Source organism: Pteropus alecto, unplaced genomic scaffold, assembly GCF_000325575.1.
Source record: "Pteropus alecto unplaced genomic scaffold, ASM32557v1 scaffold124, whole genome shotgun sequence".
NCBI lineage: Eukaryota > Metazoa > Chordata > Mammalia > Chiroptera > Pteropodidae > Pteropus > Pteropus alecto.
In genome coordinates, this window is record NW_006435779.1 from 1812940 (window position 1) to 1831835 (window position 18896).

Here is an 18896-nt window from a genome sequence, read left to right on the forward strand (position 1 = left end):
TGTGTGTTATAATAAGTCACTCGCTATAATAGTCCACTATAGAGGTATCGTCAGTCTCATCTTTTGCAGATGAGGAAACAGGCCCAGAGAGGTCTGGCACACAACCACTCAGGCCACTTCGATCCCCACATGTCTAGCCCACTCACTTCACCGGCTTGGCCCCCAGCAGCCCAGCTCTCTCGACTCGGACTTGCCTGGCCTTCAAATAGAGACCTCTTCATTCTCGAATGTCCAGGTGAGCACTGAATATGTATGGTACCCCAGGGCCTTGCCAATGAGATCCCCCTGGGCCTGGGTATCAGGTCCTCAGGTGGCCTTTTAATTTTTTCTTTTACCACTAATAGGAAAGAAATCAAGGCACTGGGAGAGAGGCTTCACAAGGTTGTGAGTTGGAATTCTGAACTTGACCTTTCACTCCTGGCTTGTTCTCTCATTTGTGAAATGAAGGCGATGATCACTCCACCTGCCTTGGAAATGACTTGTGGAAATGAAATTAATAAAGACCATGGAAACAGTTGGGAAGAGTGTCATGGAAGTGCAGCCAATGATTTATGATTTCCAAGCTGGTAACATGTGCATTTTTAAATTACCATCAGAGGCTTGTGAATCCCTTTGTCTGCCATAATGAGATTCCTTTCTCAGTTCGACTTGGGCCCCACTGGTCTGCTCACCTCACCTGCATTCTCCCACTGCCCTGCCAGTTTGCAGCAGCATAGTCACTTATTTTTAGTTCTTGGTGGGTCAGCCATTTCCCTGGCCACATGTTTCAGCTCTCACTTCAAAAAGGCTCCAACTCACAAGAGGCTGCCCCTCCCCCAGGCAGCCTCCCCGCTGCCTCCCCACCCCCGCTTCCAGGCCTAAAGCAGAGCCATGATGCCTCTCTCTGGGACATGTTTCAATGTAGCCAGCCCCAGCTCCACCTGTTTCAAAATTTGAGTAGCTCTTTTATCTAGTCCATCTGAAGCCAGAATTATTTTGAACATTAATTTATAAAAGGGCGGTGGCAGTCTCCAAGCCTGGGAGATGCACATGAAGGTGGTCCTGGGGCCTGGAGTCCTGGCCTAGACCTGCTGTGGTTGGTGGGGCCTAGAAGCCCACACCTGTCCTCGCCCCCTAGAATGAGAAGATAGGCTTTCCTTGCACATTGATTGAGGCTTCCTGCTTGTGTCGGTGGCCTCTGTGATCATCATTATGCTTACATTTTAGCTTCATTTAGAAGTGCTGACATGTGTACCATGTGCTGATGTGTTCCTCTGGGCCAAGTCCTGTCCTAGGGCTTTATAGGTGGTAACTCACAGGATCTCTACATCTAGGTACATTACCACCATCTCCACCTTTCAGGGAGAAAACCAAAGCTCCAGAGTCAAGTCCTTGCCCTGCCTTGTGAGCAGAGGAGCTAGGATTTGAACCCAGGTGGTCACTCCAGAATCTGCCTCTCACCCTGGGCATTCTCCTCCCCTTAGTCTCAACATGTGCTGGAAGACTCTGTGTGACCCTAATACTGACCTGGGACAGAAGACTGATCCCCCGACTTGAATGTCTTTAAGAAAATACTCAGTATTTGCAGATGGGAAGATAATAATCCAAAGTAATTGTTACCTAAGCCAGGTGCAGACTGTTCAAATTTAGAAGGTGTCTAATGTGTGGCAGGGGAGCTGGCCTTATAGAGTGTGCTACACAGCACACATGGCCTGCAGCAAGTCCAGCAGCCAGGAACCAGTTTGCCTGGGAGAAAAAGGCTCCAGAGGGCATGTTGTCTCCAAGATGAGTTTTTAAGATGCTAGTGAGGGCATCTGCTGTAGCACTGACTGAGGGTATTATGAAACAACTACTAAAAGCATCGATGCTCCTGATACCATGAAGCCATGCTGGAAGCTAACGACATTTGGCTAGCACCCAGTCGTCATGGAGCATGGGCAGCTTGAGTGCAAGGCCAGTTCTGACTTAGCTCAGAATGAGAGGCCTCCAGGAACATCCAGGAGTGTTCCCTCTGCTCCCAGAGGCCTGTTGCAGCCAAGGCTGCCTGACCGTGGACCCTGCTGACTCACATGGGGACCCCTGTCCAAGCACAAGGCCCGCCTGGATTTGTCCTGCTACTGACCCAGTCCAGACCCTGGCTGATGTCGACTTCTCCCTCTGCCCTAAGCTCTGCCATCATGACCCTGCCCTCTGAAGAGTCTCTTTGAGCTTCATTCCTTCTCCCTCCCTATCCCTTCTCTTCCTCCTATCATCCTCCCATCCTGAAACTCAGATATGGAACCCCTACCAGAGAGGTGAAGATGGACATTGTCCTCAGTTTGCTACTAAGCTTATTTATTTCACACTTATTATACCTCCCCTCAGTAAGTGACCAGGATCTCAGCAGTGCTAGAGATGCAGGATAAAAAACAAAAACAAAAAAACAAAAAAACCCCACAAAACTCGGTTCTGATTCTGGAGGAGTTAAGAGTCTAGCAGGGGAAGCAAATGCATGAACAGATAATTAAAAATATCCATTGAGAAGTACTATCCTCAACTCACATAAGTAAAGTGTGACAGGAGCATGAGTGTGATGAGGGTGAGGAAAAGCTGCCTGGAGTGAGAGCTGGGGCTGCAAGTTGGGCTTGGTGGGCACTGGCAGTACCTGGGGAACTGGACATGCCAGCAGCTGGGCCAGCTTCTGCACAAAGCTGCAGTTTGGGAAGCAGCTAACACTCCAGGGCCTCGTGATACCCCTGGCCATCGTGTGCTATGTGAGGGGCTTGAAGACTATAATAGGAATCCAGGCGCTGACTGATGTGACAGCAACTGACCTTGCCTTGGAGCCCTGGTCTGGGCCATCTACGAGGTTCTTGGCAGCAGCATGCTGCCCCTCCTCCCCAGAGTTGAACAGTCATCTCCAAACTCCTGCTTACACTCAGTCACCAAGCCTCAGGTCTTGGTCACCCAACCCGATGGTGACTTCCCAACCACATGCATCCTGGATAGTGTGGGGAATCCAGTGTGTCCTTCTTACCAGGCGACCTGGCCTTCTGCCTCTCCAAAGCTAGCACAGCAGTGCCCCTTATCCTCAGGAGATACATTCCAAGCCCCCCAGTGAATGCCTGAAATCTTAGATAGCACCAACTCTATAAATATCTGTACTATGTTTTTTTCCTATACATACATACCTATGATAAAGTTTAATTTATAAATTAGACACAGTAAGGTATTAGCAACAACAATAGTAAAGTAGAACAATTATAACATTGTAATTATACAATTATATACACTGAAAAAAAGTTATGTGAAGGTGGTCTCTCTCTCCCTCTCTCAACATATCTGATTGTATTGTACTCACTTTTTCACTTAAAGGAAGCATTTCACGGCTTCTCTTTGGCATATCTGAATTGCCAGCATCACTACTCTTGTGCTTTGGGGCCGTTATGAAGTAAAATAAGGGTGACTTGAACACAAGCACTGTGATACCACAACAATGGATCTGATCACCGAGGTGGCTACTAAGTGACTAAGACCGATAAGTAGTCACACCATCATAGCCAATATTTACAGAGTACTTAATGGTGAGCCAGGCACTCTATGTGGGTTATCTCACTTAATCTGATTATTGACCCTAGAGGGCAGATAGAAACTTTGAGTCTTCTCTTGGTATAGATTAAAAAACTGAAGTTCGGAGAGGTTAGGTAATTTGCATAGTGTCACACAGCAAATAAGTGGTTAAAGTAACTCTAACCAGGTCTTTCAGATACTAAGGTCTATGTTTTTCTCTATTTCCAAATATAACCTATGTACACATTACAATTAGGTACATGTTTTCTCAGTTCTTGAACCACAGCAAAGAGCACCCATGGTGTTGAGAAAAATTTTCTTCTCTATTCTTTCTTTCTTTTTAATACAGCATCACATGTAAGTAATTTGACTTTTTTTCTCCTCTAAAAAGTGACTCATTGAACATTTCAGAAACTGCTCCTTCAAGACACGTAGAGTGATGTCTGTTTTCTCCTTACCAGAAAACTTTAAATATTTCTGTCTCAAAGCCTCTATGAATAATTTTGAATGAAAGAATAGCCTTGGAATAAATTCCCTTTGGAAGATAATCAGGTGGCAAATCATCAGGCAACTCCATCACTGGAGTGAGAAAAGATGATACTGGATTTTCAGAAGGATCCATTTGGCTTTCAAAGCTCTGAACACTGACTCATGATTCAGGATTCAGACTACAAACTTGCCTAGTAAACCATGCGCCTGATTCACATGTGAATCACTCAGCACTCTGTACTTTCCACAGCAATCACTTCCTAAATATTTGTAAAAACGAAATCAACAGTGGGTTAAAAGGTCAGAGGTGACTACACCAGACAATATCAAAGGGAAGCCCCCAGATGCTGATAAAGAAGCTGCTTCAGTGACAGTGACAGTGACACATGGCAAGGACAGTCCCATCGTGGGCTGAATCACTCTCGGGTTAAATAAAATGGGAAGTGAGAGCAACTTGCTGCAGAAAAGATGGAAACTGTTCAATCTTAGGAAAATGAAAAAGAAAGTTCTTGTGTCTAAGTGTGGTAAAGAGAGAAGTGGATTTGTGTTTGGGGAGGGCGACACGGGTATTTACTGCCACATGCCCAGCAGCTACCACATTCATTTAATCTTCACCAGATAGATTCTATGACTCAGGTCGGGAAACTGAGGTTCAGTGAGGAGCCATGACTTGTCCAAGGTCACAAGCATCATGTCCAGATGATTTTCTGAATGATCACTCCCCAAGGGAGACTCAGCCCCTCTCTCCCTTATCCCCCTGCACACTTCCATCAGGGCCCCGTAATGAGCCCGTCCGCTCATTATTCTTTTAAAGCACATCTACCTCCTTCATTGTGCTGAGTTCTAGGAGGCAGTACCTGAGCCTACCTCCATATTCCCACACCCAATACTGACCCCACACACAGTAGGTTCTCATATAATATCTTCTATAAGAGATGCTAAATCTGCTTATTGCAACTATTACATTTTCAATTTTAACTACAAAACACACATATATCATCTTTCTCCTTATTTAAAGTAAATTCTGCACAAGAAACACCTGTCATAAGCCTGTCCCCCTTCTCCTTGAAATTTGCCCAATTTGAAATTTGACAGGTGTTTGAACCCTGGGGTGGAGGCCAGCCATCTGGGTTTCCACAAGCCTTCCAGGGACAATGAGAACCCTTCTTTCTTTCTTTTTATCCCACAACCACAATGTCATATTATAATATTATTATTATCCTCATTTTGCAGATGAGCACTGAGGTTCATGGAAGTCTCTGTTTTATTCAGAAAAGAGGCAAGTAATCAAATAAACTCATGTCAGAGGTTTATACCCAAGATGGAAGGTTTCAGCATGCTTAACTCTGAATAAAGCAGGAAGGGTGGAGGGAACTGCGGAGACCTCAAAGCGACACAAAAAGCGAAAGCTGCACAACCCAGCCTCCCACACCTATGCACTTGTGATGAGTTCATTACTCCCGTTCCCAAGTTGGGCCCTGTGAAGCATCAAAGGGCCAGCCACTCCATTATTTTAATTTTCATATCTACTAAGGCAAGAAAAGTTATTAACACATTTTTCAAACATTTCAAACAAAAATACATTAGTATAACTGGTGGCAATCTATTTTAGAATGGATCCAGCAAGGGCCCTTGACTCCAACCTGTCTCTCTGTATGGAAAAGACACATATACCATCTTTCTCCCCAAAATTTCCTAAATACCCTTATTTGGACAGGGTAATCCCCTCTCCCTAAAGATACTCTGGCATAACTGCCACCCACAAACATTCCCTCAGAACTTACTTCCTCTTCTCACATACCCTAGTAGAGCTTTTTAAAAAAAATCTCCCTTTAAGACTTTCCCTCAGATATTTGCAGATAATTAATTCATTGTTAATTAGTTGAGAATGGTTCTTTTATACTTTGCAAATAAAGAGAGAGCCCAGCAAATGTAATTTGGAGTGGGCCAGGCTGCTTACTAGGAAGGGCGACCTGGCCAGCAGCCTTGTCACCTGGGGACAGCCCCAAGATTCCCCTTTCTGGGATGACCAGATTTCAGTGTCCTACCTCCCTCTACCCACAGCACCTCCTTCGCCCGTCTTTCCTAGTCTCACTGCTGCATCTGCTTGTGAGGAAGGCTGAGGGGTTTCCAGTGAGTCACCAAGAACAGCTGGTAACCAAGGGACCACGTGAGCATGAGCCCCAGTTTTCTCCGTGCTATATTTAGAACGGCATAGAAAATCCCAGCCTCTGCAGTTTTCACCTGTTCAAATGTCCCGCAACAACTCCACTTCTGCTGGCCCATGCCTCTCTCACCCTGGGCCCTGCCCTGAATCCCATCTCTCAATGGTTCAAAAATTTTCTGGTGGCTCTAGATGCTTCCAACAGCCATCCTGTCTTTCCTGGCTTAAATTTCTCCATGAATTCCAAATGTCCAAAGGGACTCATTACAGAGCCCTGAGCTTCTCCAGCAGGGGCTCGCTCCCCCTGTTTCTTCTCCTGAACCTCAAGGCCTAGCTAAACTTTTAGGCAGGAAATTCTACCTGAACAGGACATAAGCCTAGGATCTGGTGTATCTATTTTTTGCCTGTATGATCTCTTGGGCCTGGAATGGTGGTTCTCAGCCTTGGCTGTGCATTAGAATCACCTAGGGTGATTTCAGAAACCTCAATGCTTTGGCCACACCAAAGACCCAAGAAACAGTCTCTGTGGAAAGAGGGGACCCAGACATCAGTATTTTTTAAGACTATCCAGTGATTTCAATGGGCAGCCAAGGCAAGAACTGAGATCAGTTCTCAATGATCAGTGCTTCTTGCCGCTCTTTCTTTTCTGGCAAGCTCCGATTTACCCAACAGGACCCGGACACATTGCCAGCCCTCCAGGAATCAGCAAAGCCCTGTGCCTCTGAGGTTCCATACCCCACCACTGTTTCAGCCTTCACCCACATCACTTTAAAGTTCACTTGACAGCTACCCCTGCCCCAACCATGGCCTCCAGACTCAGTTCCAGTGGCCACTCTGGGTCCTCTCCACAAAGATGAGACTCAACAGTGCCCTGCTCATGTGGATACATTACTATTGATATTTAAAATATTTTTGTTTTGATCTATTTTGGATCATAAACTCCTTCATTCATTCAATAACCACTGGTGATGCCTCTACTCTTTGCTCAGTCCTCGGTCCCATATAGCAGATGAGAAGGTTAGGGGGGTTAGAGAGGGGAGCTAACACACGACACAATAAGATAGACTTTGTCTGTTGGGAGCTTGCTGCATTTACCACAAAGGAACCGTTATCATTCAGGATAATAAATACCCTAACAAGGCTGAGCATTTAATAGGCACTACTTAATTTTTCTAGCAAATGTGGGTCACTCTACCATTAGGACATCAGTTACTATGCCATGCATTTTTCTCTGTACAACATCTAACCCAAGGCTAATGTACAATTAGGAACTTTAACCACTCCTCATTGATGATGCTAATGATATCAAAACCTTGTGAAAGAACATAGGGATGGATAAGATAGAAAGATGATGCTGTGAGTTAACTGTTATACCGGAAAATATATAAAGTAAAATGCTCTCTTAAATAATAACCCTGGTGTGTGGTGTGGCAGAGGATGAGATGGCTATTAGCAATGTGCATTCTCTACTTCTTTCTTACTCACAGAACTCTGTTTTGTTTGGATCAGCAAATGTACAGTTAACAAAATAGATTTCCCTGCCTCCCTTGCAGCTAGGGGTAGCCATGATACGCAGTGCTAGCAAATGAGATGTAGCTGGAATATGCCAGGGAGCTCCAAGAAAAGTTTGCTTTCCTGATATGAGCCTAGTCCCTTCCTCTGTGTTGCTTCTGTGTCTCCTTCCTGCTTAGAACAGGAGAAGGAGATGGCATCCCTGGGCATGAAAGCCACAAGCTAAGAACAACTGAGAAAAGCTGCAGATGGAGCTTTGGACATTAATGGCATTGTGACGTTCACAGACACGCCTCAGACTTCGTGTGGTATGGGAGAAGAATAAACTTTTATTTGTTAAGTTTATGTTGCATGCAAACTGCCCCGATAGCTATATGTGCTTTGGTGCAATGAAAATGAGCTCTCATGGCTATATAACCTCCAAATCCTCACCTCTAAAATGAGGTAATAATATTCATTGTTAGGAAGGGTTAGAGATACAAAAATGCTTAGTACAGAGCCTGGGGTGCAGTTGGCATTCAATAAACATCAGGAATCATAATTCTCATTTCTGGCAAGCTGTTCATGTCCATGAAGTCATCCTGTAAAATTCTAAGGTAAAAATGAAAAACAAAGTTAAATAAGATACTATTGAGCACTGCTCTGTGCACACCAGTCTGCAGGTATGCTAAGAAACACTGCCAGATGGACACAACCACAGTGTCTCAAGATTTCTGTCTAAACAATGAAGTTCTACAATATAACTGAGCAATAAGATTGAACTACGAGTCCAGTTAGCATCAGATTCATAGAAACTCGTGTTTATACAAATTGTGTTATAGAAACCAGCAATGAAACCACCATTGGTAGCTTTGCTTACTTTGTAAAGCATTTTCGAATCTACAGCTTTAGTCTAGCTTTACAGCAGTCTCTGTAGGCCTGACAGGTATTATGGCTCTGGGCAGCAACACTGGAACAAGAAGCCAACACTGGAACAAGAGTCCCTGACTCCAAGCCTTGGCTAAGCTGATCTTGCTCAGAGCCTTGGGGTCCCTCATTTGGGCACACAGCTGGTCCGCATTGTAGTTGGAGGGGGTCTCAGAGCAGGCGGAGTGAATGGGAAGAAGGCACCCCACTCTGCTGAGCCCTCTACATGCATTATCTCATGACAATCCTTACTATGTTATAGCCTTATCTTTCCCATTTGTTGATGAGAGAATGAAAGCTTGGAATGGTTAAACAAGGTCTCCAGGTTTGCACAGTTTAGAATCTCAGTCCAGTGGGAACTTGGACCCAAGTCCTTTTGCTCTCTGTGGTGAAGTTTTCAGCACCGTGACAACACACAGGAGTGCAGGATGACAATGTGACTAAAGACATGGGAGGTTTGGGTCATCCTGGCACTGGAGAGGCTGTGGGCCCTTAAGCAGTTTTTTCAGCCCTGTTTTTTTAATCCTTCATGTACCTCTAACAGTGGTCCAATAAATACCCTGACATTCTCCCCACATGTACTTTATTTACATCTAAAAGCTATGTTGGAAAAAATGGAGCCTGTGTTTGTCTCTGTATGTATTCGTGCCTGGTAGGAATGCTGAATCATCAGTATGGTGTAATAAAGGAGGTCAGGCTTTAGAACCAGCAGTCCTGGGTTTAGATCCCTCCTGTCCACTTTACATTTCTCAACAACAAGGAAATAAAGCACAGATAACTAACCACTGATATCTACTTCTCCAGCTTTCTCCTAAGTAAGCCACAGTCACTTTCATCTGTAGATAACAAAAGTCACACACGTCCAATTTGGTGCATTTCTTGAATAAAACACCTCCCTTAGGCACTTGCCAGAAAGAGTTCCAGAGTCACCGAAAGAAACCAACAAAGCAAAAATCTGAAAACAGGTAAACATCAACAATTGGTTTTGAACTGTCCTTAGAATGCCATGGAGAGCTACGCCTTGATTCCAGATGTTATTTGGAAACATCAAAAGATGGGCTGCTTCTTTTCTCCCTTTACTCTAAAAAACAAGCCTTTTAAAATTGTTTTTTTCCAAGTTCTACAGCCCAATAAAATAAATAAGGCACAAAAGCTGCTTATTTCCACACATTTGGCCACAGGTAGCTGATAAGAAGATAACTGACACCAAGATTCAAAACAAATACTTGAAATTCTGAGTGGAGGTGTTTAGTGTTTGCATAGCACAAATAGTCTTTTCTTGCAGAAAGTCCTTATATTTTTCAGTGAGAAGATGCCAGTGATGACCGCAACAAATTTAGTGGAGACAAATGCAATAGGAAAAGTCGTTCCTATGCTGGGCCTTCATGCAGTGTAAAAAGTGCCAAATTTAATAATGACGCAGTCCCCACAGAAAAAATCAGGATAATCCTTGAATATTACTTCTCGAACAGTCTCACAACTATTCCCGAGACCGTTTACAAAACACTAAAGAATACTATAAACACAATAAGAAAGAATTTAGTCAATATTCTCAATTACGAGGACGTTTGCACATATCTGGCTGGAAAAGGGCTCCTGCTAAACCAAATCTGCAGTTCTTTGTATAGCATGCTTCAGGAAGCCTTCATGCCCTGGATTTAGCATCTCTCTGCAAGAACACAGCTTTTCTGCCCTTTTACAAGGACCCCTGGGCCATCACTGCTCCCTTCTCCCTCTTTTCAGCAACATTACTTCGTTATCTGGTTTCAAAGCAGATGAAACAGGAGAAACATTTCTGGATCTGGGCCAGGATAATAGGTTTCTACATTGAAGCTGTGGAGAAATCACCATGTTCAGTCACAGAAAACTCTTCATTTTAAAGACTGTTAGGCAAAGAATGATCTATACTGGGAGAATTCCCAGTCATGGAGAATATCACAGAAATTATTAAGGAACTACATACTGACTTAGGCAATGGACAGTGCATTTTGATGGTCATTGTGGATTTTGTTACATGGCAAAGAATCAAAGACTTGGCCTGGAGACAAGTATATGTAAAAGTGTATAAGTATATATGTATGCATGTGTGCACTTGTGTGTGTGTTTGGGGTTTTCTTGTGATCAGTATGGCTTTTTGAGACTCTTACTATTCTCCTTGTTTGCAATGCTTTGTAAACCTCTTGTGGTTAAATCGAATTTTAAACTGTACTTGCACTGACTGCACGACATCCCCTTGATGTCCCTTGGGAAAAAACCCGGGTCCGCTTTGTACAGAAAGCACATTATAAAATGTAAGAGAGAATTACTTGGCCTGGGGCAAGTTCTTATGTAAATATATCCTCACTTTGGTTGTTCAGTGGCGTTTTCTAACCAGCCTGTGTTCGATCTCAAATTCAACAGAAACTGCTGGTCAGACATGTTTCTTTGTTTACATAACTATATATTTTTAAAAACTTAGAAACATCCCATGGATAATGACTTTTTCCTTTTTCTCTGCAGGAATCAGAAGGGAATAATTGAGAAGGAAGAAGGATGGAGGTAAGATGGACTGGACCTTTCTAGATTCCTAAACTATTAGGCACTGAGCAACATTGGAGGCCCCGCCCTGGTAGCCCTGGGGGCACTCACCGTGGTCATGGGCAAATACCAGCAGCTCCAGCCCCACCAGCATCTGAGCCAGCTCATCATAGCGGCCGCAGTGCTCCCCGGCTCCATGGGACACAAAGACGAGGGCCCTGCGGGGAGGAGACGGGAGCCGGGTTAGGAATGCAGCAGATCATTGAGGCTGCAGCTTGGGCAGTCAGGAGCTTTCGTGACATCGGCAACAAGTCACAGACTAGATCGCAGACGAAATTGGAATGCTGAGCTTCAGGGTCCCACAGAATGAAGCCCAAATCTGGGCTCTCCTGTGAGCTCTCAGGCAAAGTACTCATCCCCAAAGCTTCATTTCTTCACCTGTAAAGTAGTAGTAATAATGGTCTTTTCCTCTGGGGAGGGATGGTGAGGGTACCAGATACTGATTTATGCCAACATGACAGGCAGAGTGCTGGCACATGGCAGGCCCTTAATTGGCGGGTGCTGGTTTCCTCTCTAGTCAGGGCACAGTGATCAGGCCACAGTGACTGGCTCAGTTATAGGCATGTGACTCAAGCCAACCTGACCGAGTTCAATCAGAGCCGACCCTAAAGCTTTGGTCAGGTGAAGGCATTTTCATTTTCCCACTAGACTGCAGCCTTAAAAGCTGTGGGCCTAGATGGTCCCCAGACATCTGGCCAAAACTGAAGTATGGGTCGACAACAGAGAAGAACCACGTAAAGGACCGCTACCAAGTCCTAATGGTGTTTGAGCCTTGAATCCAGCTGGCCCTGAAGCCAATATTTTACCCCATCATGCCTTTTGTTGTTGTTGAGGTCACTGGATTTTCTGTTACTTATGATGAGAAGAATCCTAATTGATTTACAGCTCTTTCCATTTTTATGTGGAATAACTGTACTTCTCCACTCATTCTTCCACAGACTGCTGGCATTTGTATTATTCGTGCACCTATTTTCCTCCCTCTTTCTCCATCTGGCAAACTCTTCCCCTTCCTTCAATACCCATCCTTAAAGATCCCCTCTGAGAAAGATGTACAGCCTACAAACAAATCTCTTTAAGTTTCTTCTCTGCTCCTATTACAGGAGGAGTGACAGCTGTTTTCTGCCTAACTCCACCATTGGTTTCAACCTTCTTGAGAACATGTAGATTTCTCCCTCAGTTTTCTTTAGTGGCTAGCAGAGTTTTGAGTTCATGGTGGGCACTGCAAATGCTGTTTGAATGAATGAATGAATGAATGACAAAGGTTGTAGAGTTTTCAAATAAATAGCTATTTTTCGTACCTAAGATCTATACAGAAGAAGCCTCAGGAGCTAGAAGCAGAGCTTGGCTAGGCGTTCAGTCAACCCAGGAAGCCTTCGATGAAGCATGACTACTCTGGGACACAAACAGTAGCACCCACCAGGCACGGCTCATCCTAGCTTCTACACTGGCTGGTATCAGCCCAGCAGTGGCAGGTTAATGAGAGGATATATAGATTCTTAAATATACAATTTTCAAGACTCATATTCTTAGCATAAGACCTGTGGGGGCTAGAGTCTCTTCAAGCAAGGAGTGACTGCTGTGAGCCACACCATCCAATTTCTGCCAATAAGTCTGGAAAGAGGAGAAGGAAGAGAACAGCTACCATTTTACTGAGCATTTACTATGTGTCAGTTCCTCTATTAATTCCATATAAAAGAGTTCTAATCCTCAAAATAATTTTATGCTTTATCTTCTTTACAGCTGAAAGTGAAAATCAGAGAAGTTAATAGCCCAAGTCACACAGCAAGCTAGTAAAACACAGATCAGAGCATGTCAGCACTTGGCTTTCAGGTATCCAATGGGCTGCCAGAAGGCTCAGAATACGAGTCATCTTGTCCCTTGCTTGCCTTGCCATTCCTTCTGGCCACCTCCCTGGCTCACCTCCCTGTCCTCAAGAGGGACTTTTAGACATTCTTCAGCAGCGTGCAGTTCTTCCCATCTCAGAGTCTTTGGCCTTGCCAACTCCCTCTCCCTGGAGTGCTCTTTCCCAGATCCCCCATGGCTGCTCTTCATGCTTGGATCATAGGACAGAAGCCACCTCAGAAAGATCTCTTCTCCATCCCACCTGGGGCAGTCTCCCTGGTCCCTCACTGCACAGTTTGCCACTTGCTTACTTGGTTCCTGGCTTTCTGTTCCACTTTGAGATCAGTTCTAGAGGCCAGGAACTTATTTACCTTGCTGACAGCAAAACCCCAGAATAGTATCCCAGCCTAGTGGCACTGAGCAAGGACCAGCAAATACAGGTTGAGTGAATAAACTGTTCAAAAGCCTGTGCTATTTCTACAATTCCTCTATAGCTGTTTGTGTAGGGGCAGAACAGTGCCAGTTTATTTCACCATGCTGTATGTTTTATTCTTAGAGCAGAGCACAGAGTACCAGCATTAACCTCATTTTCCTTTGGCATCTGTCCTCCTTGCCCTTTTCCTAAAAATACAAGAGAAACATTTCCCACTCTCTTCATTGCTCCATGGAATGCCCAGCTGCCTGGTTATACTTGCTCACCTGACACTTCTGGGGTTAGCTGATGGGATTCCTTTTGGCTGCTAAGGAGCATGGCTGAAACCTAGTTATCGTATCCAGTCCGCGAGGAAAGGCTCAGCACTTTAAATCCTTTGTGAATTGTGGCAGCTGCTATACTGATTCAGCCTACAGATAATGAAGACAAGTGATCAGCCTCTCACTGCAGTCAGGGTCCAACTCAGTGAAAGAGGATTTCGGGGTTTTGTTTAATATCCAAAAAAAAAGTGGTATAAGGCATTGTCACAGTGCCTGGACTTGCCTGTCAATAGTCTACCCTAGAGGCAACATGTGGAAAAATACCTGGCCTCTTACTCTACAGAAATTCTTCTAATTCAGTGGTTCTCAACTTGGGCCTCACTTTGAAATCACGTGGAGAAATTTCAAAAGCTGGGTCCCCCCATCAGAAGAACCTCTGGGTTTAATTGGCCTGGGGTGGGAAATCTTCCAGTGGTCCTGATGTGCAGCTGGGGTCAAGAAGTATCTGCTCTCACAGCTGTGTCCAGCTTGGGTGACAATGCTGCTCAGATGCCACATGGAACTTGCAAGTTGTGAGAATGCAGCCATTTTGATGTGGAGATTTACAGCCATGTTGGAGCCACTTATCAACCTGAAGGACATGCTGAGTAAACCATAGGTTCTATCTGTAGAGATGCAGAAGCTTCTGGAGCTTGCCACTGCCATCCTTTTGAAAATGAAGCAGACTGACACGGCCGTCCCGCCGTAGGTAGCAGAGGCTTCAGCCGCTCTTCTCTGCATAGGGCAGACAGCACCTGCAGGCTCAGCCTCCTTTCCCCTCCAGACCCAGGTCAGGATACACACTCTGACAACTAACTTCATTCTGGTCTTTTGCTGCTGCTGCCACAAGAAGGATTTTTCTGAGTTCCTGGATTCAGTCAGCTCTTGTCTGGCCTCCAGTTCTGAAAAATCAATCTCTTCTCCCCTTCCCCATGCTTACTGTTCCCTGAACCTAAGTCTTTGTTTTGTAGAATCTGGCAAAGTGAAAATCAAACCATGTTGCCACTCTGCTTTTTGTCCTCTGCCACAAAACAAAGCCTGTTGCCTCTGCGATAGCATCCTCACCTCTCTACACTTCTTGCCCTGGGCTCCTTGCTGGTGTTGAGATGTGCCAATCATGGTGCGCTGTTAAGTGTTTAAGAACTTGTGTGTGTGTGTGTGTGGTGGGGGTGGGGGGGGGGGGGGGAATGATCCTCATTTGTAGCATTTGCCAATTTCCATGGCGTAAATGCTCTCACCATGGCCGATTTCAGGTTATAACTGTGCCATCCCTGAACCAAGAGTTGAGAAGAGGCATGAAACTATCAGCTCCCGAGAGCCCAACCAAGCAGGCTCCAGTGCAGGTTGTCAAGCTCCTTCCCACCTATAGGAGCTTCTGCTGCAGATAACTGCCCCCAGCTCCATCTTGGCATGCTAGCTTTGACTGTCATTTGGATCTCAGGTTTCTTCTGACCACTTCAGTTGAAGCAATCTCTTCAGCACTTGTCACTGTCTAAAAGTACTTATCCTGTGCTGTTTTCTTTTGCCTCCCCTGACTAGACTGTGTTGTGCAAGGGCAGAGGTCTCGTTGACTTCATTTATTACTATATTCTCAGTTGGGAAAAATGCTGGTGCATAGTAGGAGATTAGTAAAGATTTATTGACTGACTGGATGATTCCTTGGGCTTGGATCCCTCTGCTCATTGCAGTCCCCCAGGTTCAGAACTCACTCCCTGGGAGCAGAAACCTCAAGAAGCAGGCTGGCACCAGAGTTCCCATTGCTTTGCCACAGCCACCTGTCAGGATGGCTCCCTCCCTCCCTTCATCCCCACACTCTTCCTATAGGTGGACCCACCATCAGTACCACCCTGTGTCTAAACCTGACCAGCAGTCCTCCAGGCCCACCCCAGGTCCCAGCCCTTCCCACCTCCTCCATCTTGTTGCCATGGACACATCTAGTCACATCCTCAGGTCTATGTGTTGAAGTCTTGTCTCTTTGGTGAAAGGAAAACCCCCCAGCGAGGCTTTCTGTGGAACTTCCACATTCACACTGTATGTAGGCCGCCACTTGGGGTTTCACAGATTATATCTGCTCTGAAACATATAGCACAAAGAAACTAAGACAATGAGTAAATAAATACCACAGTTGCCAGGAGGCCATGAACAGAAAGCATAGGCCAGGTGTCATGGCTTGGTTCTCAACACCACCACATGTGGCCCTAGGTAAGTCACCTAGCCACTCTGAGCCTGCACTCACAGGATGGCAGCAACAGTGGCCCTTTGACTGAGATTGTCCAGAAATATTGACTCAAAGCTTATCACATGCCAGGTCCTAGGGACACAGAGATGGAAAAACAGCATTGTCCTTACCCTGACAGAGCTGACAGTTTCATAGGAAAGACACTCAGCAGAAAATACATGTGTAAATGTATATTGTGAGAAGTGCCATGAACACAGAGAGGGAGCCACTTGGGGCCTTATTGGGACTGGAGGGAGGGGCCTTGGAAGACCTCCAAAGTGTTGAAGCTGAGAACCAAAAGCTGAGATAGAGATAGTCATGGGTGGGGATGAGAGCTGTCCTGGTATAGGGTCACACCCAGGGCAACATAGGCACACCTACTCCAGGCACAGAATGAAAGCTGTGGGAGGAGGAGCCTTAGATGAACTCTGAGAGGTGAGGCAGCCAGTTCCTGCAGGGCCCTGGGGGCAGCATGGAGTATGTGTTGGGGGATCCTCCATACAGAGTGGTACGGAGCCAGGCTGTGACCTGATCTGAATTTTTGAAGCATGCCTGGTTGCTGTGGACCACGGAATGGGGAATATGCATGGCCGGATCCTCCTTTCCTTCCTCCCCTGGCATTCTCCAACATCAACCAACGACAGCAGCAGAAAATTAACAGGGCAGTTATGCAGACAAGGCAATACCCACAGTAGCAGAAATTAGGTTGCAGAAGAGGCTAGCAAAGATCTTTTTCCAGGACTGTCTTTAATGGCTGCAGCCCGTTGGGAGCCAGACGTTCCGGGAGGATGCAGTAACTGTCAGAGTGGGAGGCCAGGTCTCAGGAGCAGATGGCCTGCCTGGCATCCAGCCCTGGGAGGCGGTGCAACTCCCAATAAAGCATATGCAGCCTTTGAGATGAACACACCACAGATCTCCTCAGAGCTTGTAAGCTGAAGCTGGCTTATTCATGCCCAGGTGTGATAAAATGGAATTTCCCCATCAAAAAATTAATTCCTCTTTATTGCCTTGCTTATTTATTGTTGAAGTGATGAACTTTTCTGGGTTCATCTGTTTGCTCACCTGTAAAACGGAGATAATCTGAACACCACCGACCTCAGAGGGCATTGTGGGTAAATAAGATGTGTATGGAACACTTGGGTTCTTGCCTGACATAGAGAAAGCACTCTGCAGCTGTCCACTATGAAGCCGTTTTCTCTGATGACACAGATGTTCCACTAGCAATCTGGAGGCCTGTGTTTATGTTCTAGCCCGCCATGAGTTGGTTCCTAGGTTTCCAGGGGCCTCAGTTTCTCTATCTTGCACCTCCTCACTGGGGGTTTGGAATGAAATGAGGAAATGTATGTAAAAATATGCTGAAGGGTTCTGCAAGTTAAGGTTGAGGCCTCTTCCTTCTCAGCCATCTGCTCTGCTTTGCTCACACCCCCAGATGTAGAGGCCCATTCATAGACCCACACTGTGCAGGGATACCTGAAAAGGTGAAAACAGGCCAGCAGCCCTACCAGAAAGACAGAGACCAGTGCTAGAAAGAAAAGAGTTCACCTCTACCAAAGGTGTCCCCGCCTGTTTCTCACAGGACTTTGGACTTTGCTGGGACTTGCCCCACCTCCACCTATACATCTGTAGTGGGGATCACAATGCCTCCCCCATAAGGCTGTAAGGAGAATTAAACAAACACCTAGCATGGCCTGACAGTGAGTAGAAAACATTAGTTAGCCTCTCTCCTGCCTGCCCTTTACTGAGCAACTTCAGGCTTCATTAAAGGGAGAACTGGATGTCCAACTCAAAAAATGTTCTGCTCATTTTACTAGGAAAAATTCAGAAAACAGGATTTATTGAAGGAAACTAATTGTCAGAGGGACATAGTAGTCGTTCCTACCTCTAGGCAGCAGCTCAGGTGGTGAAGTGGGGACATCTGACTCAGGGAGTCCCACTGACCTTGATGATGTCCTCCAATAAAGGAGGCGGAAAGGTGTTCACTTACCTGCTCTGGGTGCTGTACATGCTGTTAGTTCTTGCTTATTTCTAAGGCACCCCACTCAGACAGTGGATGGCTCACCTTGTCATCCACATCCACCAAACTCCTACTGTCAGATTTTACAACTTTAAAAATCATGGGTGCAAGTGGGACAATGAAGCTGAGTTGGATACATTTCCTATACATAAAGCTGGAGCTTGAGAGGCTCTGTTGGAATCCAAATTTAATTGTTTCTCCTCTTCCTTCAGAATTCCAAGATAACTTTGTTCCTCCCTTTCTGGCAGGGCTCCTGCAGTACAAATACCATGTGGTGGGACGGAAATAGAATGAAACCCACGAAGGGGTCTAAAATTTCATAGAAGGAACTAAAAATAGAGTTCTCATTTGTAGAACAGATCAATAACGCCGATCTCCTGGGCTCTTTGTGAGCATTGATTGAGAGAATTTATGGAAAAGAACCCATCTGGAGGCTTGCTGTAGAGTCAGGCATTCCATAATGGCCAATGCTAGTAGCTGATATTTACTTTGGCCAGATATTGGTCTAAGTGTATTATTCGTTAACTCTTTTAACCTTCACAGCAACCCCACTGTTTCCCCGATTTTACAGATGAGAAAAGAGAATCTAAACAGCTTGCCTGCAGTCACACAGCTAGTAGGTTTCGAACCTAGCCGAATTTAAACCAACCAGGCTGGCTCTCAAGTCCGTACTCTGGACCACTGTGTGATTACTCATTAAGAGGAAGGTACAATGTAAGCATGTCACAGTGAGTAGTCAGGTGGTGTTCCGCAGCCCCCTTGCCCTGACCAACTTGTTCTCTGGCCTCCTGGCCCAGCTCACCACTTCAGCCACCTTATACACCAATCAGATAAGGACACCTGGTTCCTCAACATCACCTCTGCCCACACCTAGTGATTTGGCACAGGCTCCACTATTCCCCTCTCAGAACTCT

At 45.5% G+C, this 18896-nt stretch overlaps 1 protein-coding gene across 3 annotated transcripts in view; it reads right to left on the minus strand.

Moving 5' to 3' along the window:
* MGLL (monoglyceride lipase) overlaps nt 1-18896 on the minus strand; it is a 122611-nt gene that overhangs the window by 61386 nt on the left and 42329 nt on the right. For 2 of the 3 annotated variants that reach the window (XM_006911445.3, XM_006911444.3), the window contains exon 3: nt 11228-11334. The exons of the other annotated variant lie outside the window; for it this stretch is intronic. In XM_006911445.3, the coding sequence (XP_006911507.1) occupies nt 11228-11334 (107 nt within the window). The remainder of the gene's footprint in view (nt 1-11227; nt 11335-18896) is intronic. 3 annotated transcript variants of the gene reach the window in all.